This window comes from Aquarana catesbeiana, linkage group LG03, assembly GCF_042186555.1.
Source record: "Aquarana catesbeiana isolate 2022-GZ linkage group LG03, ASM4218655v1, whole genome shotgun sequence".
Classification (NCBI taxonomy): domain Eukaryota; kingdom Metazoa; phylum Chordata; class Amphibia; order Anura; family Ranidae; genus Aquarana; species Aquarana catesbeiana.
In genome coordinates, this window is record NC_133326.1 from 495391263 (window position 1) to 495418593 (window position 27331).

Here is a 27331-nt window from a genome sequence, read left to right on the forward strand (position 1 = left end):
AGCCTTTCTTTCCCTTATTTTCACTCGGTAATCTGACCAGTTAGCCTGTTCTTTTTCCACAGAACAAGCTCTTCTGTATATATAGCAGTTACAAGGATGAGACAAACCATTTACCACTGACAGAGGTCCTTTTAATGACCAGCTTTTGTTTTATTTATGTAAAACCTTTATTCCAAAATAAAAAAAATGTTGCTGTAACTGCTTATAAAGTGTGATCTGGAGTTTGGCTTAAATTTGCTAGTGTATTCTAAATCTGGTAGGGCATCTAACACCCCCTCCCTCCAGTTTAACAATGCTGCTGTCCAAAGATAACCCTGTGCTCCTTCATCCAGTGTGGGGGTACTCAAATATAGGTGTGTTATTGGCCACATCACCAGGTAAAAACAGAGGGAAAATCACTTAGAAAAGAAAACAAATGCAGTCACCACATGTAATGATCGGTAAGCTGCAATATATGATATTTTGGGGTTTTGGCATTAATACTGCTTTAAATGGTGGCTATCACATAACTTTTACACAGCTTAACACCTTCTCCACTCCCACAAACCCGACACGTGGGAAACTATTACAGATCTGGCACACCCTTCTCCCAGAGAATTCTTAAGATGTATACAAATTTGCCACTGGCTTTCCTCTCTAGTGGGTTGCAGGGATTCTGCTAACCATTCTTTGAACATATGTGACTAGAAGACTTTATATTCCTTCTTTATTCACAGTTGAACTCCCCATGCTATCTCTCAAACCATTCTTAGGCCCTCATTGAAGACTGGGTATTAATATGGATTTTAATTTCTAAATGCTCTTTCATACAACTAGTATTGAATTTGCCTATAAGTTTATGTAGAGATGATATTAAGTTCTCATCAGAATAGCCCACCTCCACACTTCCATCCCTATCCCTCTATGAAATGTTTCAGTGGCTTTGATTCTGATGGTAAAATTAAGCATATTTGCTGGTCCTGCCCAATAGCAATCCGATTCTGGACTAAACTGTTTCACCTTCTCACCTCACTATTTTAATTTCCTATAAAAAAAGAGATCCCTAGACAGCCCAAATCCATGATAAAATTGATATGCTCTCCAACTATCAGTAAATGGCAAATGTTGTGCTTGTGGCAGCCAAACTCTAAAAGCAGCCTGGAAAAAAACATTTTAAATTCTTTACTAAAGTTAAAAGCCAAATAAACAACTTAAGGTAATCAGAAATTTGCCAGTATCCTTAACAATTCACATCTTAAATTCCTTAAAGCCTAACTCTATTAATTAAATCTACTCTTCCCCCACCGCAAAGGGTTAATTGCTCATTCAGTCTAGGGTTGCAGGAGTGCAAAGTAATTCTTGCCTCATTCCTTCCTCCAGTGGTGTGATCAGTCCTGTGAAGCCTCTTACTTATGCCGCGTACACACGACCGGCAGATCGTGTGCAGGCAAGTCCGTTTCAGCAGAACTCTGTCGGAAAAACCGCCAGAGTTTATTCTGATGGAAAAACCGGTCGTGTGTATGCGGCATAAGACGCTCCTGGCTGCTGTGGCACTTCCGCCTCCTCCACATACAATGCAGGGTTAATAGCCCTGCATTGTACATGAAGATGCTGAAAAAACACCCACAGCCCAGAAAACTAACTAGAGGGAAAAGAGGAGTGTGCTGGAGCTGGCTGGACTGAGAGTAACATGAGTATTACAACCTTTTCATCTCTTCTAGACTTAACAAGCATTAACGTGTTACTAAACCCAGGACCCTGAATTCACTATATCTGATCTCCCACAGTACACAGAACATGGAAATACAATTATTTTAGTAAATATAAACTGCTAAATCCCTTTTCTCGTCAACATTTTATAGCAGTCTTGCGACTTCTATCAGCGTCCGGCAGAGCACTGGTTAAAGCTTGTGGGAGGAGTTTTCATTCTCCCCTGACTGTCCTATGAGGCTGCATGATCCCTGATCCTCTGTCTGGACAGTGCTGATTGGCCCTGTGCTGATCACATGCACCCTCCCAAAAAAAAAAATCTAGCAATGCACCCTAAACTGAGCATGTGCAGAGTGCCCCCAAGGCTCTGTACTATCAGCAGATGGATTGGGGTCAGTAAAAGAAGGGGAGAATCAGAGAAGAAAGGATCAAACAGCCTTTTTACACAATGCAGAAGATTAAACCCTTAGGTTCCACAGCTAATATAACAAGCATGCGTTATACTGACTGATTTTACTGTTGTGGGTTTAGTAACACTTGAATGCATTTGGGGGGTGGGCAGTTTAAGGATAGGGTTGCCTAATTCCTGCTGACTTTTAAATATGGTCTTCAGCGTGTGACTGGCATATTACCCTTCTCTCACATTAACTTCATAACCTTCAAAGCTACTTTTGTAACACCTTTAGATATATAGAGGAAAGGGGGCACTGTTAGCAGATGCTAATGTGCTGCTTGGCTCAAGAAAAAAAAGAGATTGGGGCAGGTTTTCTAATTGACCTGACTGAAGTTTCTACTGAGATCTGACATCTGCATGCCCGCATAAATTTGCGACTTAAAGTGATATTAAAGGCAATTTTTAAAAAATCAATAAATATGTCATACTTACCTGCTCTGTGCAGCAGTTTTGCACAGAGCAGCCCCAATCCTCCTCTTCTTGGGTCCCCTCTCTCCTGCCAAGTGCCCCTAGAGCAAGCAGCTTGCAATGGTGGCACCCCAACAGGCTCACTCTCGAGCCTCGGCTGTGTGTGTCCATTCACACATAGAGCCATAGCTCGGCCCTGCGCCCTCTCTCTTCATTGGCTCACTGGCTGTCGCTGCTGTCTCAGCCAATAAGGAGGGAGAGTCTCCGGACAGCACGAGGCTCTCCTGCACATCGCTGGAGGGAGTATAAGCGTTCATGCGTGAAGGTAAAAAAACCTTGAACCCTTAGAACAACTTTTACGGTCCATTTAACAAGCTCACCCCCCCCCCAAAAAAATACTACAACAATAACACAACACAATAAGAAAGAATGGGATGGACAAAACTACTGGGAGGAGAGTGCAGTTGCATGATCTGTCAAAGAGGCATGACCAGCTCTTCTTAATTTGCTGAGCTCGCCTTGCTGCAAATGTCAGAGAGGCCTCTGTGGGGTACCACAGGCTCCACGACGTGGCCCGAATTTTGTGAATAGGTTACAAAATGCCAGCCCCAGTGTGTGTTGCCTAGCAGATTATGCCTAGCGGAAAGCTGATGGCGATATTCAATCTCCTTCATAAAGTGGCCTCTTATGCCACGTACACACGAGCGGAATTTCCGTCAGAAAAATCCTGGATAGTTTTTCTGACAGAATTCCGCTCAAACTTGGCTTGCATACAAATGGTCACACAAAAGTTTGCTGAACTTTTGACCGTCAAGAACGTGGTGAAGTACAACACTATGACGAGCCTAGAAAATTAAGTTCTATGCTTCCGCGTTGAATTGTTTCCGAGCATGCGTAGGAATTTTGCGCATCGGAATTGGTACAGACGATCAGAATTTCAGATCGGAACTTTTTACGACCAAAAAATTGGGAACATGCTCTCAATAATTTGCTGGCTAGAATTCCGCCAACAAAGTCCGATGGAGCATACACACGGTCGCATTTTCAGACCAAAAGCTCTCATTGGACTTTTGCTGGCAGAATTTCGGCTCGTGTGTACGGGGCATTAGTTTTATACTACCCAAAAAACACCTTAATCAGGTGATTACTGTCTCATTTTTATGTTCTATTTTACTGAACTCGTGTACTAGAAAAAATTTGAAGGTAACAATTAGAATTCTAAGGAAATAATGGAGGGCAGTATCACAGTCAGAATATACTGGCCTTAGATATGTATTGACTGTTGGAGGCAGGGAGTAACTACAACTTCAAGTAGCTCTATAACACAATATTCATTTTTGTGCTTTTTCAGTAGCTGTATTTGTTACTCTTGTTTTCCATACCACGTATTTGCTGCTCAAAAATATTATAATTCAACAAAACTTTCCAAAATTCTTTTGCTGTTGGGTTCCAATGTAGTCATGTACTGTAATCTGTTGTCACTATGTGGATAAGCCTCCTAGGTGCTGAAAGAACATCATTAAAGAGAGTATGTGAAAGGTAAATGCAGCTTTATGTTTAGCAAATTAGATGTTTAGCAAATGTTCTACTTAATTGGCTTAATTATATACTATATCAGTGATGGCGAACCTTGGCACCCCAGATGTTTTGGAATTACATTTCCCATGATGCTCAACTACATTACAGAGTGCATGGGCATCATGGGTAATGTAGTTCCAAAACATTTGGGGTGCCAATGTTCGCCATCATTGTACTATATGTATGTATACTAGATACAATACATACACTTTCTGCTAGTAACAACATACAGTACTGTAGCTTATAAGTGCCTTTGTAGGGTAGAGAGTCCATAGAGATTAGATTGATAATTAGACTTGAGATTGGGTAGAATAGTTAGAAGAGATAGCACTGTTGGTTTGACAAGAGTACCTGGCTGTGTCAGTGTTGACTAAGAGTGATCTGTAAGGCCACGTACACATGGGCAGACTTTTCGACCGGATTTGTCCGACAGCCTTTCCAACGGACTTCCGACGGACTTTTTAACGAACAGACTTGCCTACACACGATCACACCAAAGTCCGACGGATTCGTACGTGATGACGTACACCGGACTAAAATAAGGAAGTTGATAGCCAGTAGCCAATAGCTGCCCTAGCGTCGGTTTTTGTCTGTCGGACTAGCATACAGACGAGCGGATTTCTGGGTCCGGCGGAGTTACGACGTAAAGATTTGAAGCATGTTCCAAATCTAAAGTCCATCAGATTTGCTACTGGAAAAGTCCGCTGAAGATCCGGTGAAGCCCACACACGATCGGATTGTTCGCCGGATTTGATCCGTCGGACAAGTCTGGTCGAAAAGTCCGACCGTGTGTACGCTGCATAACAGTTGTTACATGACAAGACAGGTCATTTGTGTAGTAAACTGTGTAATATAGTTTCATTACTCAAGAATAGTATCTCTTGGGCAAGAGATTGCATATAGTAGTAGATACACATATTACCAAAAGTATTGGGACACCTGCCTTTACATGCACATGGATTTTAATGACATCCCAGTCTTAGTCCGTAGGGTTCAATACTGAATTGGTCCGTCCTTTGCAGCTATAACAGCTTCAACTCTTCTGGGAAGGCTGTCCACAAGGTTTGAGAGTGTGTCTATGGGAATGTTTGTGCACTGGTGTGCAGTCATGTTGGAACAGGAAGGGACCATCCCCAAACTATTCCCAAAAAGTTGGGAGCATGAAATTGTCCAAAATGTCTTGGTATGCTGATGCCTTAAGAGTTCCTTTCACTGGAACTAAGGGGCCAACCCCAACCCCTGAACCCCACACCACAATCCCCCCTCCACCAAATGATTTGGACCAGTGCACAAAGCAAGGTCCATAAAGACATAGAAGTGAGTTCGCGGTGGAGGAACTTGACTGGTCTGCACAGAGTCCTGACCTCAACCCAATAGAACACCTTTGGGAGCAGAGAGCCAGGCCTTCTCGTTCAGATCAGTGCCTGACCTCACAAATGCGCTTCTGGAAGAATGGTCCAACATTCCCATAGATACACTCCTAAACCTTGTGGACAACCTTCCGAGAAGAGTTGAAGCTGTTATAGCTGCAAAGGGTGGGCTAACTCAATATTGAACCCTACGGACTAAGACTGGGATGCCATTAAAGTTCATGTACTTTTGGAAATATAGTGTATAATGGTTGGCCTGTGTGAGTCAGAATGGATGGCTTGTAGGGACAATGCAAAGTGAAATAGTGATGTGGCAACAAATCAGATTCTACTGTTGTCAAGCTTGTGAAAAATTAATACTGACCAGTTGTTACCTTATTCCTTGCCATATTTTCATTTGATGAAAAAAGGTAGTAACCCCCAAATATTTACTGGGACTTTATAGATAAGTTGCCTACCCTGTTTCCCCGAAAATAAGACCTAGCGTGATTGTCAGTGATGGCTGCAATATAAGCTTTACCCCCCAAATAAGCCCTACCCTGTTTCCCCAAAAATAAGCCCTACCCTGAAAATAAGACCTACAAGGACTTTAACTAGGGCTTATTTGGGGGGTAGGGCTTATATTGCAGCCATCACCGACAATCACGCTAGGTCTTATTTTCGGGGGAAACAGGGTATCAAGTCCCAGTAAATATTTGGGGGTTACTACTCACTGAGTTTGGGATCTTGGCAACTTATTTATGCCTTTCTCTGGTGGCTCTAATTCATTATTTTCATTTGATATGCATATTTTTTGTTTGCTTTCCTCTTTGCCTGATTATGCCCAGTAGTTGGATTGGGAGCTGTCTTTATAGCTCCCAGGTTGGAATTCAAACACAAACTAAATGGTAGTTCATTGTTAAAAGAATATAAGTAAAGACCTTGTAAAATTTATTACACATTTTGTAGCAGGTTGACAAAAATGTTGAGGTCTGGTAAAAACAAATAGGGGTATAGTAAATAAATATGTAAATCAAGTATATCAAAAGATTTTCATGTAAACATTACTACGATTCAGAATGGTCGTTATTGAGATTGAAATTTATAAGCCAATTTGATCATAATTAAAAAAAAAATTGTATGTATGTATGTTTTTGTAAACTAGATAGATAGATAGATAGATAGATAGATAGATAGATAGATAGATAGATAGATAGATAGATAGATAGATAGATAGATAGATAGATAAAAAAAAACACAAATTAGATTTTTATGAAGCTTCAGAAAGAAAGACGATAGAAATTGAAAAATGTTGAGAAATTGAGAAATGTGTAATCAAAGACATTGTCAGTTCTTGTAGCTGTCATAATATGTGATAGCTTTCCATATGAGATAATATGAGATTTATCTCATATTTAAATGAGATTTAAATGGAACCTACCCTGTTTCCCCGAAAATAAGACCTAGCGTGATTGTCGGTGATGGCTGCAATATAAGCCCTACCCCCCAAATAAGCCCTAGTTAAAGTCCTTGTAGGTCTTATTTTCAGGGTAGGGCTTATTTTTGGGGAAACAGGGTAGGGCTTATTTGGGGGGTGAAGCTTATATTGCAGCCATCACTGACAATCACGCTAGGTCTTATTTTCGGGGAAACAGGGTATCAGAATAGAAGTATGAAAGATTTCATTGCAACTTGATTTTAGAGCAGCTGTCATCTTCATCCTTCTACACCTAGTAAGTCATTGGTGTGGAAATTGCAGGCATCAAACTCAAGACCTCCACATTGGTTCTTTGTTATTTGTAAAGTATGAACGAGGATGACAGCCCCCTAGTTTGCACCTTTCCAAACGCAATGGCACCTGCATTTTGAAAGGCGCAAAACTCATGTGCCAATGGTATGTTTGTATCGTAACAGGTTCCTTTAAGTTTGGTATGCTACATAACAGGAAGATACAATAATGCTATTTTTAATAAAAGACTTTACATTACTGTTGTGATTAGAAAAGGCATTAGACTTAATTAAAAAGTAAAAAGCAAAGGGCAGCAGCTGACTGCAGCCAATCATGAGTCATCCATCATGACAGTTTTTCATCGGTTACTATGGGTTACAGCATTTTACTCATTATCATAATCTTTTTTGCTCTGCCTTATTAAATACTTCAGTGTCCCAGACATGGACAGCTCAGTTGTACTCGACATGTGTGTTAGGGATGGACATAATTTTTTTTAGATTTCCCTGGAAGCCTTTGAAAAAGACCAAAAATCTACGACAGCTGAGCTGGCATTTTGCCATAGAAAAAAAAAAACGTATTCGTCACTTCTAGTATATGTTATTAAAGATATACCTACAGATCTAGAGACAACAGATGCCCACCAAGTTTAGCTTGCTTGATATATTAGGGGTTAAGCAGTTAGCACGGCAGTGTTTAATTAAGAGTTTGAGGTTGTGGTGTAGCACTTATAAAAGTTCAAATAGTTCCTGGTGATTAGCTGTGATGTGCATTTTACAGTCTAAATCCTATGTAAGCCATTCTCCGGCAATAACAGATGTTGCATGATGTTTATGGGCGTTTTGGAAACCAGGGTCTACTGCGGTCAAGATTTTACCTTGTTTACATTTTGGGTGTAACTGGCCAACATATGGTTTACTTGTGCTGTGTGTTAATAATTTGTGATTTCATTTCAGAACTGAGATGGACATGTTGCACTCTTAGGTTAGCCATACATCATAAAGATGTATTATCGGAACCAGTTGGGCTGCTGCCAATAGCAAGTAACTAGGTTCTAGCTTTAATTCTCTGATCTGCAATGACAGCATGGAACAATGCTTCTGATTGGTTGCAGCTCTTTTTGGCTAAAATGTTTGGAAATCACTTTAGCATTACACTTAGCAGGTACTGAATGCTGCAAACTATTCCACCATCAAAGTGTGTTAACGTGACCATCATAATACATTAAAATATGATGACTGTAAGAACCATAATAATACAAAGCTTTTAGGCAGAGGTGATAGATTGTTAAAAAACATCCATATTGTTACCACTGCCCCTTCCTAAAAAAAAAAAGGAATTTTAAAGTGAAAATTATCTATGTTCAAATTCAGGTAAAAAAAATTCCAGGACAAAACTTAGGATGGTCCTTCTACATTAGGGTCAGGTGTCAATTCTTCTGTACCTACCTAGTATACATCTGTACACATTTATACACATGAAATATTTGATCACATAGGAGCATGAAATGATACCCTTATCAATAACCTTATTTGCAACTTATTGCTTGATTGTAAGCTCCTGTGAACAGAGCCCTTGCAATATTTGTTTCACTGTTTGTTAAATAACATTACCCCCTGCATGCTGCAGAATGCTGCAAAGGCTGCAAAAAATCCTCACTATGACAAATATAAAAGGATAATAATACAAATAATAAGCAGATAATAAGCAACACCTCACGTGTGTGAGTTTTAGTCCCAGTTTGGAACTACAATGAAATGATTATTCCTATTTCCACTGAGATAAGGGAACCATTTTTGGAAGCTCAATTACAAACATTTTCATCTCTTAACTCAAACATTTTCATCTCTTAACTCAAACATTTTAACTCTTAACTCATCCTCAAACATTTTTCCTGTTGGCTGTTTCATTTTCAACACAAGGGGTTCATTTAACCTTGGTAAGCAAATAAAGATCTCAGGCAGAAACGAGCCCTCAAATGAAACTCAGGCGCGCTTGAAAATCGCTTACAACTGATGCAGTTTTGTCGCAACAAGCGCTGGTATCCCGCTTGACCCTTACACTACCCTATTCTTATCAGCAATCCTTGAGTCCTTGAAGATCATTCATTCGCACAATACAGTAATCATATACGCTCTTATTTATCACGCAAAGCAGATTCACATTTAAAGAGACCGAAACTCTTACCTGTCCTGTCAAAAGTAGCCAGCCATATGCCGAAAAGCACGCAGAGGACTCTCTTCATTTCCAGTGTTCCCCTCCGCAGAGATTTCCGTATCACCACCAGAAAAAAACTCAATCTGACAATTTTATTCCCAGGAAAAAAAAAAAGTGAAAAAAAAAAATGAAAAATGGTGCAGAATAGCCGCAAAAAGATACAGACGTCAGCAGCAGGGCCACCAATGTACAAAAGAGTGTCACTCTTTGTTTTCTGTCACTAGTAGTGACCGCATCACTTTAGTTAGAAATACTGGACACAGGTGGGAGAGAACGCTGAAGAATACGTCCAATTTTTACTCCCCAAATGCTTCTGCCTGAGGATGTGCTGAATGAGATTTAAAGAATCCCTTGGAGCTCAGAGGAAACTTTTGTGTGTGTGACTGTGTGTGCACAGGGATGAGGATGCATTATACAACAGTTTCCTTTTCCTATGTGTGTTATTAGACGGAGCTCTCTCTGTATTTCCACCAAGCTGCCAGGAAAAAAAAAAAAAACTTTTAAAGTACAGCACTTTTGAAAAGGAGGGATAAGGGGGTGGGGAGGATAGAAGTTCCTGTGTGAATGTATTTATTATTGTTTTAATCTGCTGCTTGCTGCAGACTAGTTTACGAACAGCCCAGCTTCTCTGATGTGTGGTTGTTCAGATAAAGGCATAACTGCCATATAGTTTGCTGCTGGGTATGTACTGCTAAGGTTTGCCACAGATGAGCAGATCTCTAATCACTGATGATGAGCTGTGAATGGATGTCTACCTATGCTAGGACCTGTCATCCGCTACAGTGCTTCTCTCTGCCTCACCTGATGCATACATGTGACGCATGGAGTGCCGTGGTCACAGCAATTTTCCAACTTTACATAATTGTAAACCCAATTGCTAAAATATCTTATACGCTTATATATGTAAGGGCCCCACCCACCTCTGCGCATCATGCACATTTACTGACCACATTTGGGGTGCCGATACCAGTTAATGGCACTACGAGCATGATGCACATTTTTCATGTGAGAAAAAATGCGCAGATGTGAATGGAGCCTTAAAGAGGAAGTAAACCCTGATGGGTTTTACTTCCTCTTTATTTCCCTGCAAAGGTAAGCGATGCATAGTAGCCCATTATGTGTCACTTACCTGAAACCAAAGCCTGCAATGTCACCGCTGTCCCCACTAGCAGCGAGCGTCCATCTTCACCCCTCTTTCTTCCAGGACCGCAAACTCAGGCTCTGTGACTGGCCGAAGTCATGTGATGTCACTCCTGCACATACGCGCGAGAGCTGCCAGTCATGGCATGACCCCGTTTAGAAACGGCACGATCTGCCCTTTCTAAAGTACCGTAGACATCGGCGCACGGGAGATATTTTCAGTACCTACAGGTAAGCCTTAATATAGGCTTACCTGTAGGTAAAAGTGGTTGTACAGGGTGTACAACCACTTTAAAGCTTTTGTTAGCCCAAAAAAATAAATGAAGATCCTGCTCCTTTAAAGCAAGTTATACAGCACAGTGCTTGTGCTATGTCATTTGGCCCCCTGTATCACCTGTAATACCTGGCTAATCCTGCTAGTTTCTACCTTCCCCCTGTATGCTGACCCCGATATATCAGGGCTGCCGTTGTCAGCGTACACGCCTCCATCATCGACAGCTCTCCTCTGTGTCTCCTGTGCCCTCTCCATCCTCCCCTCTCTGCCTGTCAGCTCCATGTCCGTATGCTGATGCCTTAAGAGTTCCCTTCACTGGAACTAAGGGGCCAAGCCCAACCCCTGAAAAACAACCCCACACCATAATCCCCCCTCCACCAAATGATTTGGACCAGTGCACAAAGCAAAGTCCATAAAGACATGGATGAGCGAGTTTGGGGTGAAGGAACTTGACTGGCCTGCACAGGGTTCTGACCTCCACCCGATAGAACACCTTTGGGATGAATTAGAGTGGAGGTTGCGAGCCAGGCCTTCACGTCCAACATCACAAATGTGCTTCTGGAAGAGTGGTCAAAAGTTCCCATAGACACACTCCTAAACCTTGTGGACAGCCTTCCCAGAAGAGTTGAAGCTGTTATAGCTGCAAAGGGTGGGCCAACTCAATATTGAACCCTACGGACTAAGACTGGGATGCCGTTAAAATTCATGTAGTTCATGTAATGGCAGCTGTCCCAATACTTTTGACAATATAGTGTATCTTGGATACACTAATGGTGGGATCTCTCTTCCTATGATCTGTTTGCATGTTTTCTCCAACCTTTCCCTGTTTAAGCACTTTTTGTTACAATGTCAATAAATAAATAAATACATTAACAGGGATATTGGAACCCCTCATAATGCCAGGCACCTGGGTCACTGCTGAACACCATGCTTACTTTGCTGCTGTGGAGAGGTTATTGTGCTGCTCCGGGCAGGCATGCGGCAGTGGCATATTCACAAAGGGTAAAATAACCATGGCTGTGCACTGTGGGTGGTAAAAGAGGCAAATGGGGTACAGAAGTGAGCTGTGGACAAGAGGTGCAGAAGTGAGCCGTGGACTGGGGTGCAAAGGTGAGCTGTGGATGAGGGGTGCAGGGATAATCTGTGAATTGGGGGTGCAGACGTGAAAGAAAGGGGGGAAGGCAAAGGTGAGCTATGGGTGTGTGTAGAGAAAATGGTGTTTTGAAAGAGTTTTATTGTATACAAATGAATGTGCTGAATTGTGTATGTGTCTGTGAGACTCTTGCATGTGGCACAGTAAATAAATCATATTTTGTGGGTACAATGACTGTGGCATAGTAGAAAGGCTCAAGTTTTTAGCCTCTGCCACTGGTAATGCAATTTTATTACACCCACAATTTGCCATGTTGTGCCATGTCATCAGTCTCCTCTGGGTGTCCAGGGGTAACCCAAGTCTTTCAAAAGAGCAGGTCATATCAACTACTTTTTCCCAGGAAGAAAAAAGCTTTCAATGCCCCTGGGTGACATGACTGGAGTTTGATGGACAAAAAAAATCTGCAGAAAAGGAGACACATGTAAGCCTGCCCTAGGCTATATACATTTTGTTTTTGGCTCTGTACCAAGCTGAACAGCAATTTATTTTCTATGTCTGGTCAGGTCCCCCTAATTTTGGAGGTTTATTGCTCCTGCCTGCCTTCCTGTGGAAGAAGCTTCCAGAAATAGAGTAGAAGGGTTAGCTACTGGGTTATGAATATTTATCTAACCTCAGCCAATCCCTGAAAGGAGATGCCCAGGTGTGGCTGGGCAGAGGATAAATGTTTGTCAGGGTCTGTTCAGAGCTCTTTTTTCTGAGGCCCGTCCCCCTGGGAGGCAGCCTGTGTGTTACAAAAGAGCTGTTAGGCCTCAGCATGCGTTTGGCTGAGGGCTTTGGAGGAACTTGAACTTAATGAAATTACCTGGAAGACACTGCTTGTGAAGCTCTGTTGAAAAAGGGAACTGAACAGTGTCGCGGGGAATCTGGTTGGGAGCTGTCTATAGACATTATGAGAAGGACCTTGCCTATGTGACTATAGAGTCACACATGTGGGTGTATAGACAGTGGTAAATGACAACCCACTCCCTTCCTCTTCCTGCATGCCCACTAATCAGCTAAACACATTGGGGATGGGATATAACATGAAGATTCATGTAGGCCTCACCTCCCTCTTATTCTAAGACACAGGCTAGAGGGGTGTGAGAGGATCATCAAATAATTTGATCTTGCTATTTTTGAATCAACTAACTTAATTTGAAAGCCCTTCAAATTTTGTCCAGACCTGCTACTTGAATGGAATTCCAAAGGTATTAAACAAGTTTTCTTTGTGCCTAGAACATGCATATTACTGTGTGTACAATTTTTCCTTAACAAAAACTACATTTACAGTGAGAATTTCATATATTCAAGAGAAAGTTTCCATCCTGCTCCTAAGAATTTTCTCATCACTGTGGCCAAAAATAATTGTCAATGTGACTCTACTAACTCTAAGAAAAATCAAACAATTGTGCAGAAAATGACAATATTTTACCTATATTCTACTGGTGTATGCTCAGCTTTAGTCATGCAGACCTCTCTCTACTGTTGTTGTTTGAGTCTTACTTTCTGTATGGATGATGACCACTACAAGCACATTTGTAAATACATGAAAAATAGTTTATTAGGGTAGTCACGATAGTTGCCTAATCCGGTTGTTTTTTTGCACGATCTATCAACAGCCCTGTGTCTATGAAGAGCCCCTGACCCCACCCTATCCCTGAATTCTAGCCCATATGTTTGCTATTTGAAATTCTTTATATTAACAAACCCTAAGCTACATTTCAAAATATTAAAGAGAAACTAATAAAACTAAACATTAACTGACAGATATATATATACAGCAAATAGGAACCATTTGGCCCTCCTAGTTTGCTGCTGCCCCTTCCTAAAGAAAAAATACACATTTGTCACAAGTATATTTTTCTATAAATATTCAGAAAAGCATACCAAAATTATTATACATTTTTGAAATATATATGCATGTCTATCAAAATAGCGCAAGATCAACCTAAGAGATAATGAGTAATGCTGTGCACTGTGTGCCTTACATTTTGAGCTTATAGACTATTATTAAAGCAGAACTTAATAGCAGGACATGCACTCATTTAGTGCTGTACTGCTGGTCTTCCCTGTTAGGATTTAGGTGTTTGAAAGTATAGTTAGATGTGTACCTCAAATCTATGCATTGCTATAATGTGTGTTTTTAAAAAGAATCAGACTGCTTCTGTGCTTGTGCAATGACACATGACTCAACGTTCATCACCATTGTACCAATTTGTACTTCTCTGCTCTCTGCCATTACAATGACACACCTCTCCATATTCAGCCCATTCAACGACCATACCCCTGACTGCCAAAGACCTGGGAAAACCAAAATCTTTTTTTTGGTAACCTAGCTATTTGACCTTTATGACAACAATCTTAGTAGGTTCTGTGATAGATTATTCAGCAGGCTTGAAAATATAAAGTATAAATCCATAATTTTTTTTTAATAACTTTGGATAGGGTGAGGAAGGGTTAGTGCTTACGTTTCTGTTTTTATTGCTGTCCCAATGGGTGAGTTTCCCCTTGCTTTCTGCCTTGTGGAAACAGAATTACCAGGACTGCGATTCAGGTGTGAATCAGCCCTTCGTTCCCCAAAACACTTACTAATTTACTCATAATACTTACCTACTCAAAGTAAAACATACCTTCAAGTGTTACTAAACCCAGGACCCTGCATTCACTATATCTGGTCTCCCACAGTACATGGAACATGGAAATGCAATTATTTTAGTAAATATAAACTGCTATAGACCTTTTTTTCAGCAGTTAGAGCAGTCTTATGACTTCTATGAGTGTCTGGTTAAAGCTTGTAAGAAGAGTTTTCATTCCCCCACGATTATCTTATGAGAACGCAGGACAGCTGACCCTCTGTCTGAACAGTGCTGATTGGCCCTGTGCTAATCACATGCACTCTCCCAAGAAAAAAAAAAAACTCTCTAGCGATACACACCAAACTGAGCATGTGCAGCCTGTCTCTTAAATCTGTAAATATCAGGGGATATATTGGAGACAGTGGAAGAAGGAGATGATCAGAGAAGACAGGATCAAACAGCCTTTTTACACAATGTAGAGGAGTAACCCCTTTGGTTCCACAGTGAGTATAACAAGCATGCTTTACTGCCTGGTTTTACTGTTGTATAACAATGACAAAATAAAAGACAAAAACAGAACATTCCATAGCTACCCCACTGTCAGAATACACCAATCAGCACCGCACGGCTATAGCAAGTGGTACTGAACGAGAAAGTTTTCCAATAGGCTGGTTGTACACAAGTCCATTAATAGATTGTGTAAAACCAACCTGCTTATACATGGATTGAAATTTGGCCAGCCTCTGCTAAACTAGCTAAATTCTCATCCATGTATGGCCAGCTTTAGACAGGAAGTAAGATAAAATCTCCGCAGCAGGAACATAGTGCAATAAAGACTCAACAGAAGTTTGAATTCTGCCATACGCTTCCAGAAACTAAAATTATTTGGCCAGAGTTCCACTCCAATTGAACAGTACTGCAGATTTTAGTTGGTTGTGGTCTTCTAATGTTTGAAGCTGAAGCCTGCATAACTGATTCTTATTGCAAGGGAAATTCAAATCTTTTTTTCTGTTTGGGCTGAACTACTGTCTTTTTATGGTCTGTCAGCAGATAACCTATTTGTACAAATATACTGAAAGAGGTAAATCACACTAAGCCGAAGAGAAGAAAAAAAGCTTTAGTCTTCAAATATGCTTCCTGTTTAACCATTTTCCATTGAACAGGAAGTGATGTCACCTGCAGTGATACTGCATATTGCAGACACAGGAAAACAAGGATTATTTTTCCTCTTGTCCTGAGTTCCTGCATCTTGACATTTGCAGGCGTTGTTGTAAACGAATATATGCTTTCAATGTGCCTTTACATTAAAACATTGAAGTGACTTTCCTTCCCTTGGGGAATGATACTGCAGTGCGTTGCAGGGTGAATGGGTGTTTAATGCTGTCAACTGGACAAATAACATGTGCGGGTGACATCACGGGCAAGACAGTCATGTGACAAAGTGGCCTCCGTAACAGGAAACCGTCGCAGAGCTGGTCCCTCTTTTCAATGGGACAGACAAAAACAAAACGTTCTACAGAATTGAGGGTACAGAACATAGACGTGTCACATTGTATCTCCCTCCAGCAGCTACACCATAAAACAAAGGGTCAGTGACTCATTCTGCTTGCCAGACAAATAGTGAAAGGACTTAATTTTCCTTGTGTTCTCTGCGGTAGAAGAAATAATAACATTGTGGGCACAGACTAGCATAAACTTTGCATTAATAAAAATTACAACTACAAATTGTTTGAGAAGCTAAAAAAAAAAAAAAATTTACACAGAGAAAATAACCATTTATAATCATTTATAAATGATTTTCCGATGGGAACAAATGAGTTGGTCTATCTAAGCTTGACACAGACTATAGCAACGGAGCGCTGTTTAACAAATCATATTTATTAGACTGCAATTAATACTTCTTTTTGCATTGTAGTTTCAAAGGAGTTTCTTTAAACCCAACTCCCCAATTTACTTCCCGGCCACTCCATTGTGCTATTGGAAATGCTGCAAAACAGCCGATGCATCTAGGTACGAGCGAGCATATGACCTCCTTCCATAATACATCATCATGTGTAACTGCCAGGCCCAAACACTGCCACATGAGGAGGACATGTCATCAACCTTTTGAAAGTTCCACTAGGGAGCTAAGAGCTTACAAAGTGGAAGCGTGTGGGGGGAAGGTTTGTTTGAGTGGGTTGGGAGGTAGGCTTAGGCTATAAAAGCAGACCTTCAGCATTTTCAGAATAAGCTCTCGCCGGCCTTCTCCCTTCACCCTCTTACATAATTGCAGAAATTCCTTTTTCTTTTTGTAAACTGTATTATACTTTTATACTTTTACTTTTCAGCTTTGGTTCCTTAATCCTCACCTAGCCAACGATGATGTATTAGGGCTCCACTGCCTCTTGGGATGTCTAAGGCATGCATATCAGGAGGCTGTGAGCTAGATTCTGCTAATGCTGGCAGAAACCATGTCCGTGCATGCACAGAAGATCTGGCAGAAACGCTGTCGCTGTGGGCTCTGCCCAGTCTTTGGGACCTAGCAGGGACAAGTGGTCTGTCTCCACACATGCCAGATCTCCATTCAAGATGGCAGCACTGGAAGTAATGCCATGCAAGTGGAACTTCACTGACAAGAAGAAGATGGTTTTTTTAGCTTTCATACAGGGACAATGTATATGTATAAACATATTAAATTCATTTTTGATACCTAAGGTGGGGTTTCTCGCTAAAGAGACTTTGGCCCTTTACCCTACTTTGGAATGGTGACAGGGTTTCTTTAACCATCTCCCTGCTGCCATATTGTAAAAAAATAGCAGGGACATGGCTGTCTGTTTCTGGAGTGCCATCTATAAACTGCACTTCAAAAATGGCCCTCAGGCAGCCAGTGGACCGCTAATGGCTGTGTTTCCAGACACAGTGTACAGAGCAGCTCCAAGCACCTCTGTACCATGTGATTACTATGATGACCAATCACAATCTTTTACAAAATGTAAACAGTACAACAGTACTGGAAGAACCCACTCCTTTCTCTGATCAATGAAAGATTATTTATAGGATCCGGAGCAAGCAGCAGATTCAGGGTAGGAGGGTATTTGACTGTGGGATTGTTTTTTTAACCCTTTCCTCTCCCCTTGCTCCCCTAAACCCCAACCTGTCACTGTGTAACCTGTGTGACCTGTACAATAATCCCATATCTTCCATATCCTGAACATCTGAACATTAACTCTTTCATCTTCATCCTTCCACTGTATGTTATCAGTACATTAACCCCTTCTTATTCTCCTCCCACTGTGTATAACCTATGATTCTGCTGTATCTAGTGCACCATTACCAAGTTGCAGGTTTTAACTACCTCAGTACCAGCATATTTCTTAATTTGCAAAAACGGACAAAAAATTAGATCATATTGGAGTGTCTACTTTCCAAAAAGGGATAATTTCTGGGGTGTTCATACTGTCCTGGTATTTTATTAATTTTAATATAATTCTTTTTTTTTTTTTTTGCAATTTTTTTTTTTTTTACAGGAAAAAAGTACTTTTTTTTTCAATACTTTGTTTTAGAACAGCACACAGTAAAAGGCAGAAATCATACTTATGGCAGTGCTAAACTGGAATGCGTTCAATAAAAGTTTGACACAGGGCAAGCCGTAATAAGCAAATATATGTAAAAAACAAGGACCTGGAATACTAGGTTCTAGGGAGTCTCTGTACCCCGTTTGAATTTTGTAGAAAGAAAGTACTTAAGGGGTTAAGCTTATGCCCCCTTCTGTATCCTGTATCTAACCATTTTTTTATGATGATGAACAACACAATGAGGGACGAAGAAAAAAAGTGATAGAACGATGTCCAGCTCCCTGGCTTTTTGGGACCCCTGAGGTGCTATGGAAGAAAGTGAATAACTGTGGTCAGGCTCTTAATAAGTCTAAAGCCCGGTACACACTATGAATTTGTTTCCTTTCAACCCAGCGGAACAAAAAAAAAAAACAGTCAGTTCCGGTCAGAGGCGTTGTACAAACGATCCAACGTTAGTACACTGATCTCCTCCACTGTCAGCACTCTTAGCCATCGGTTGAGAACATTGATCAGGAATCTGTCAGCTGTCGGTTTTCCAGCATGCACGTCCGACAGAAGCCAGGCAAACGGGCTTCTGTCAGACCAGCTGACATGCACATGGGCTGCATGTCGGCCAGGTTTTATGTGTGCAGGGCTTAAAGGAGCTACCTTCACAGTTCAAGCGCAGATAGCTAATCACATTGTCTAAAACAGGGGTAGGCAACCTTTTGAGCACAGTGTGCCGAAAAATGTTTTCAAAGAAATTGAGCGTGTCGATTTTATAACAAAGAAAAATGTCATCTTCACACTCTCCATCACGAAAAGGATTTTTTATAAAGTAAATGCTGTAAACTACTTTAGTAGTGAGAAATTAACATCCTGAACTCTCACGCCTCAGATCAGCCCCCATTCCTGCAACTCCACACCTCAGATCAGCCCCAATTCATGCAACTCCACACCTCAGACCAGCCCCAATTCATGCACCGTCACACCTCAGATCACTGTCCCCCCTGCTCATCTGCTCCACCACTGTACCCCCCTGCTCATCTGCCCCACCACTGTAACCCCCGGCTCATCTGCCCCACCACTGTACCCCCCTGCTCATCTGCCCCACCACTGTAACCCCCAGCTTATCTGCCCCACCACTGTAACTCCCTGCTCATCTGCCCCACCACTTTAACCCCCTGCTTATTTGCCCCACCACTGTAACCCCCTGTACATCTGCCCCACTACTATACCCCCCTGCTCATCTTCCCCACCACTGTAACCCCCTGCTCATCTGCCCCACCACTGTAACCCCCAGCTCATCTGCCCCACCACTGTAACCACCTGCTCTTCTTCACCACCACTATAACCCCCTGCTCATCTGCCCCACCAGTGTAACCCCCTGTAAATCTGCCCCCCTGTACATCTGCCCCACCACTGTACCACCCTTCTCATCTGCCCCACCAATGTACCCCCTTTCTCATCTGCCCTGGCACTGTAGCCCCCTGCACATCTGCCCCACCACTGTAACCCCCCTGCACATCTGCCCCACCTCTGTACCCCCCTGCTCATCTGTCCCACCACTGTACCCCCCTGCTCATCTGTCCCACCACTGTACCACCCTAATTTTCTGTCCCACCACTGTACCACCCTACTCTTTTGCCCCACCAATGTTCCCCATTTCTCATCTGCCCCATCACTGTACCTCCCTGCTCATCTGCCCCACCACTATAACCCCCTGCTCATCTGCCCACCAGTGTAACCCCCTGTACATCTGCCCCCCTGTACATCTGCCCCACCACTGTACCATCCTTCTCATCTGCCCCACCAATGTACCCCCTTTCTCATCTGCCCTGGCACTGTAGCCCCCTGCACATCTGCCCCACCACTGTAACCCCCCCGCACATCTGCCCCACCTCTGTACCCCCCTGCTCATCTGTCCCACCACTGTACCTCCCTGCTCATCTGTCCCACCACTGTACCACCGTAATTTTCTGTCCCACCACTGTACCACCTTACTCTTTTGCCCCACCAATGTTCCCCCTTTCTCATCTGCCCCATCACTGTACCTCCCTGCACATCTGCTCCACGGCCATACCCCATGCTCTTCTGTCTCACCGCTAAACCATCTTCTCACCTAACACTGAACTTATCTGCTAATCTGCCCCACCACTGTAACCCCTTTCTCATCTGCCCCACCACTGTAATCCCCTTTCTCATCTGCCCCACCACTGTACCTCCTGCACATCTGTCCCACCACTGTAGCCCCTGCTCTTTTGCTCCACCACTGTAACCCCCTGCTCATGTGTTCCACTGATGTACCTCCTTTCTACTCTGCACCCCTCTGCACATCTGTCTCACCTCTGTACCCCCCTGCTCTTCTGCCCCATTGCTGTAACCCCCTGCTCATCTGTCCCACCAATGTACCTCCTTTCTCCTCTGCCCCAACACTGAACTCCCTTCTCGTCTTTCCCACCACTGCAACCCCCTTCTCATCTGGCCCAACACTGAACCCCCCGCTCATCTGTCCCCACCACTGTAACCCCTTGCTCGTCTGCCCCATCACTGTACCCCCCTGCTTTTCTGTCCCACTGCTGAACCCCCTTCTCATCCCTCCCACCACTGTACCTCGTGAACATCTGCCCCACCACTGTACCCCCTTGCTCTTCTGTCCCTCCACTATAACCCCCTGCTCATCTGCCCCACCACTGCAACCCCCTACACATCTGCCCCACCACTGAACCGCTCTGCTCATCTTCCCCACCACTGTAACCACCTGCTCATCTGCCCCACCACTATAACCCCCTGCTCATCTGCCCCACCAATGTACCCCCTTTCTCATCTGCCCCACCTCTGTACCCACTGTAATCCCCTTTCTCATCTGCCCCACCACTGTACCTCCTGCACATCTGTCCCACCACTGTACCCCCTGCTCTTCTGCCCCACCACTGTAACCCCCTGCTCATGTGTTCCACTGATGTACCTCCTTTCTACTCTGCACCCCTCTACACATCTGCCCCACTTCTGTACCCCCCCTGCTCCTCTGCCCCACCGCTGTAACCCCCTGCTCATCTGTGCCACCAATGTACCTCCTTTCTTCTCTGCCCCAACACTGAACCCCCTTCTCATCTTTCCCACCACTGTAACCTCTTTCTCATCTGGCCCAACACTGAACCCCCCCGCTCATCTGTCTCCACCACTGTAACCCCCTGCTCATCTGTCCCATCACTGTACCCTCCTGCTATTCTGTCCCACCGCTGAACCCCCTTCTCATCCCTCCCACCACTGTATCTCGTGAACATCTGCCCCACCACTGTACCCCCTTGCTCTTCTGTCCCACCACAGTAACCCCCTGCTCATCTGTCCCATCAATGTACCCCCTTTTCTCATCAACCCCACCACTGTACCTCCCTGCACATCTGCTCCACCGCTGTATCCCCATGCTCTTCTGTCTCACTACTGAATCACCTTCTCATCTGTCCTAACACTGAACCCATCTGCTCATCTGCCCCACCAATGTACCTCCTGCAAATCTGTCTCACCTCTGTTCCCCCCTGCTCCTCTGCCACACCTCTGTTCCTCTCTGCTCTTCTGCCCCACCTCTGTTCCCCCTGCTCTCCTGCCTCACCACTGTCCTACCAATACACCTCCTTTCACATCTGCCCCACTGCTCTACCCCCCTGCTTTTCTGCCCCAACACTAAACCCCCCTGCTCACCTGGCCCAACACTGGCCCCCTGCTGTTCTGTCCCACTGCTGAACCCCTTATACAAAGACAGGGAAAAGGGGCATTTTCATCCCCGGGACTTTAATGGTGCTTGAAATAGTGAGTACATAGAACTAAAGAAAATATATGCAACTAAACACATATAAAACAATCATTTTATTGAAAAATACATAATAACACAAAGTTAAAAAATATCCACTTTTTGAAAAGGCAATAAACGCCCATCATTTTATGAGTACCATTCTAGTTGCTCGACATGTTTCGCTCAAACTCTTGAGCTTCATCAGGAGTTATGGTATACAAATGGTCTCAACTGTGGATGACAGAGATATAGTGTAAATCGACAAAGTAAATACAAACCATGCTACCAGTGCATGGACAAGAGACAATAGTTGCATACATCATTGCACAATTCAATCAGTATTTTTGACAGATATTCATAGTAAATAGCTAAACATTACATTATAATAACCCTATATAGATGCCTCAATAGTAACAAATAATACCAATGGACACATGAGTTTACAAAAGTGTAAATACAACTATCTTACCAAGCCTGTTTAAAAGAAAGGAAAATGTGCATCGATTGTGGGTATGGGAACGCAAAGCATCGCATTTCCACGGCTGAGCAGGTCTCCAATACCAGTGCCTCCCAAGCGTTATGGTCACAGAGGGGCTAAAGTATGTAGTATATAGTCACGAACTGTGAATTAAATATAAATATAGGGAATCTGTAAATGGAAAGTAAAATAGAGCAATTTGGATACCTGAGGCATTGCAAGAGTAAAAGATGAAATTTACCTTGGGTTGAATCAAGAGTATATGTAGTGAGGGGCCATTTAGAGCCTATTAGCATGTGGAGTCGCTATTTGCAGGTCTCTAAAAGGATAACACCTGCCTACGGACTAAACAATGAGAACACCAGGATCCAGCAGCGCACATATGCTGCAAGAGAGAGGTAAATACAACAGGTATCAATAGAAATCATTTTAGCCACAACGGTGACAGAAGTGCACAGCTTCATTGATATTTAAGATCAATTACCTGAATTAGTTGAACGGGCAAGCAGGGACGGGGAGAAAGGCACAGCCTCCCCTTTGGACCGAGAAGCCTCTGACAGAATGATGGCAGCTAGGAAGCCGCACTAAATAGTCCCGTCCATTGCGGCGGCGTCTGACGTCACCGCCGCGATGCGGACAAACAGTGAGGCATTCCCCCTCGTGGATGCAACGTCACGGTGAGGGGCGGGTGGGATACATTATGTATTGTTTGGCTGATTGCGCAGGTGCCTAAGATTCAAGCGCAGATCGCGCAAGAAAAGCTACCGCGCATGCGTCAACCATCAACGGCGAACACATTAGAGTATCCCTCTATCTGGGGGAGCCCTAAAGCGCCATCTTGGTAGAGGGAAAAAAACTATAAAGTGACCATTATCAAATGGGCAACAGAATAGATTTAAACAGGTTCGCTGCCCTAGTTAAATGTTTTGATAATAGGAAAACATAGGGAGAGATGTAAAATAAATTTAAATTAATTACTCCTGCGACAAGAATGAGCCGCATATCTGTTAGTGTAAATAGGTCTAGTCTCGCTGAAAAAGCCCAACACGAGCAAAGAAGCAAGGCAAGGCAAAAACACGTGTAGGGAATAAAACCTATAGCCCTTTATCCGCAAGTTTCTACATCCAGTGGGAATGTGCGCCTCTAGGGCCCCCAAGGGTAGGTGATTGATTACTCACAATCCCCTTGGGTGCCCCTGGTGTCCGTGTGAGCCAAAAAAGAGGGAGGGAAATCGCAGTAGAGAAGACCAACTGCAGAGCCAATTAGTAAGTCAAATATATTGTATAAAGGGCAAAAAACAGGCTTGGAAAGAGAGTCTGCTGCATACTTAGGAACATATAACAAAAGAGAAGAAAAAGGTACATTGATCCCATTTCAAACACTAACAAGGTTAAGTTGCAATCTAGTCATATACATATATTGACATAAACCTATGAGAATACAAGGGAAGAAAAGAGAAAAGGATTGAAAGATACGGGAGATATGAAAAAATCTCGTCTACCAGGTTATTAATCGACATAAGCTTATAAAAACGGTTTGAAGCTGAAGGCGTCATTAAGGGCTGGATGCTTCAAAGCCGAAAGGTCGTGAATCCAGCGGGCCTCCCGCTGCAAAAGTAGCTTGTCATAGTTGCCCCCTCTTTCCCCGGGAGGAATATACTCAAGGGCATAAAAATGCATTTTACTGCTATCGAAGTTATGGTACAGGCCCATATGCCGGCTGATTGGAGTTTCCATTTCCTTCTTCTGGACCAGGGACACGTGGTCCCTGATTCTACAGAAGAAGGGACGTTTTGTTTTGCCAACATAGAAACTCTGGCATTCCCATATCATAATGTATACGATTCCAATCGATTGGCATGTAACAGAAAAACTTGGTTTGAAAAGACGACCATTAGGAAGTCTAATACTCCTAGCAGCATATATAAATCTACAAAACTGACATTTATGGCAGGGCCTGCTGCCCTTTCTGGATTCTGGTGATGATTTAATACTAGTATCATGGTGACTATGCACCAAAGCATCTTGAAGAGAGCGAGAGCGCCTAAATGTAATTTCTGGGTAGACTTTTAGATGTTTCGAGATTTTGTCATCCCCCATTAGGAGATACCAATATTTCTGAATAATAACTCGAACTTGTTTCTGTTGGCCTGAGAATCTGGTGATTATCCGAACACTCGGGTCAGTTTCCTTGGGCTTCACTTGATGTATAAGCGAAGACCTATTTTGCTTTTTGGCTTTCAGGTAGGCCCTTTTTTTGGCACTTATTGCTGTAGCCTTGTTCACGTAATCAAGACTGAAGCAATTTGGCCTCTTTCTCAAAGTCGGAATCATCGCTGCAGTTCCGTCTGACTCTGAGATATTGTCCATAAGGTAAGTTGTTAATAAGAGGGACAGGATGGGAACTGGTGGCGTGGAGTAATGAAATACCAGCAGATGGCTTACGATATAAAGTGGTCCTGATGCTCCCATCCTTATTTACTATAATTTGGACATCTAGAAAGGTCAACTAATGTTGACTTACATCAAAGGTGAACTTTAAATTATATTTGTTGGTCTTCAGACTGTCCAAAAAAGAAAGGAGGGTATTTTTACTACCATGCCATATGAAAAAATATCATCGATAAAACGTCGCCACACTGGAATGCGTTCAAAATATACCTGCATATCGTCCCTGTAAAACAGTTCACGCTCCCACCCCCCCAGGTACAGGTTGGCATATGACAGGGCACACTTGGTCCCCATCGCTACCCCCTGTACCTGGAGGTAGTGGGAGCCCCCAAAAAGAAAGATGTTATTGGACAAAATAAAGAGGAGCAGATCCAGAATAAATTTATAAATTATGCTGAACCCCTTCTCATCTCTTCCACCACTGTACCCTCCTGCTCATCTGTCCCACCTCTGAAACCCTCCTGCTCATTTTCTCCACTGCTGTACCCCCCTGCTCATCTGCTCCACCGCTGTACCCTCTTCTCACCGATGATATGCGTGTTATGCAGAGTGGTGAAAGTAAGCAGAGATGAGACACAGCTACCTGTCCTGGCACACTCATCCTGCTGATCCACCTCTCGCATCCAGCCCACATGCTTGTATGTTATGTATGTGATGCCACATACAAGCGTCTGGAATGGATGTGCAATGATGAGCTCAGGTCAGGGGTATTTTCTGAAAGCAGTGGGCCTGTGTTCAGAATCATAAGTTGGGCCCCCACAGCTGAGAAAAAGTGTGGTGCTCTGCACCACAGGAAAAGTTGGGTTTGATTTTTATAGTGCTGAATACTGTCTCTGGCTTAAAGGGGCACAGAGTGCAGAGGGGTTCAGTAGTAAGTGATGCAAGGGTTCAGGAATAATTTCAACAAAGTTCCCAGAAGCTCAACAGTAATTCCACAAACTGTCACCCGATTGTGGTTTTATAAATAACAGTGAAATCCCTTCTCCATCTTCGGCCACATTATGAGTGGTAGTTCCTTTTGCATCTCTTCCATATGACTGGTATATTTGTTTTTACTTGACTCCAACAATGCTCATTTCTCTGAACCCAAATATGATTTTTGATGTGTGACTTTGTCTCCTCATAGAATATCAATTTAGCAGTACTACCTTGTATGAAATGCCCCTTTGAGATGCATCATTTTAACTAGATTAATTGGGCCTAGCAAATTCAGCGGGAGCCCAGACCAGGACGAACAATAGGTATTGAGTGATGTCAGGAGTGATTGGAGGTTACGATCAAAAGAGTCTGGCATCTGTCTAGTGATTTGTACTCCCAAGTATTTAAATTTCCCAACCCATTGCAGTGGAAGAACATTTTATTTAAAAAAACGTTTTTTTTTCCCGTCAGGGTGCTTTAAAGTGGTTGAAAACCCTTACAATCCACTTTTTACTGCAGGTAAGCCTATAATAAATCTTACCTGTAGCTACCCTGGATATCTATTAAACCTGCACGGTTTAGGAGATATCCCTTGTATCAGCATGTGCTGACTTCATCGGCACATGCGCACTGAAGCTTCAGCTAGTGTGCCGTTACCATCGCGGCTCCGGCCAATCACTGCCCCGGAGACCGCGATACCCGGAAGTAACTTTGGAAGCGATGTCGCCGGCTGGAGCTGTGTACTGGGACTGCTGTGGGGGCTTCGATCTAAGGTGAGTATTTCATAATGAGCTAGTATGCATACTAGCTCATTATGCATCTGTCTGCAGGTTTTTTGTTTTTTTTTAGTGGGTTTACAACCACTTTAACTGACATCATCTGCAGATGGAAGTTCATCCATTTTATCTGCAGATGAATAAAGCAGAATGATACAAAAGCAACAATATGTTACATTGTTTCTTTAGTGTCTGAGCAAGTGTTATTTATAAACACTGTCAGACTGCTTTTTTTTTGACAGCTGAAGCTGCCGACCTTCTCTGTGTACACAACCGTGCTTGCCTTGATTAATCAAAGCCAGCATAGTTGTTTACTGGAGGGTTCTAGCAAACAGGCAGAGAGACAGGACATGGTACACACATCCTGTGTACAATGATGACCTTTTTTTTTTGGGCATGTGTGGCACGCACAAAGTCTCCAACTAGTTAAACCAAAACTTGTGCAGATCTTCATAGATGAACATCAGATAGTTAAAAAAAAAATCATAGCATGTCTATGTTTGAAAACTTTAGCACCGTATACACTAAATTGTATCACACTAGGTACACCTTTACAAAGTTGGTTTATATCAACTGTTTCTTGTATTGTATCAACCTATCCCTAGTGCCTTAGGTGGTGCTTTTTTTTTTACATTTTTTAACTCAGCAACAGAATCACTTTAATACCACCTTTCCAGTAGCGTACTTTTCTTTTGCTTCCCTGCCATTCCATTCAGCTGCCAGGATCAAATGGGAATGAAGAGAGTCAAATGCTCCTCCAGATACCAAGATTTTCCCTCCCTCTTGGTGGCTAAATCAAGTGGCAGGGGAGTAAAGGAATGTGGCCTGCTGAGAAGG

The 27331-nt window shown here is 42.9% G+C and overlaps 1 protein-coding gene across 1 annotated transcript in view; it reads right to left on the reverse strand.

Annotated features, from left to right (window-relative positions):
* The window catches only part of FLT4 (fms related receptor tyrosine kinase 4), a 380521-nt gene extending 370602 nt beyond the window's left edge, over positions 1 to 9919 (reverse strand). The window contains exon 1 of the mRNA XM_073621068.1: positions 9395 to 9919. Coding sequence (XP_073477169.1) covers positions 9395 to 9452 — 58 coding nt within the window. The 5' untranslated portion in view covers positions 9453 to 9919. The remainder of the gene's footprint in view (positions 1 to 9394) is intronic.
* Between the last annotated feature and the right edge of the window lie 17412 nt (positions 9920 to 27331).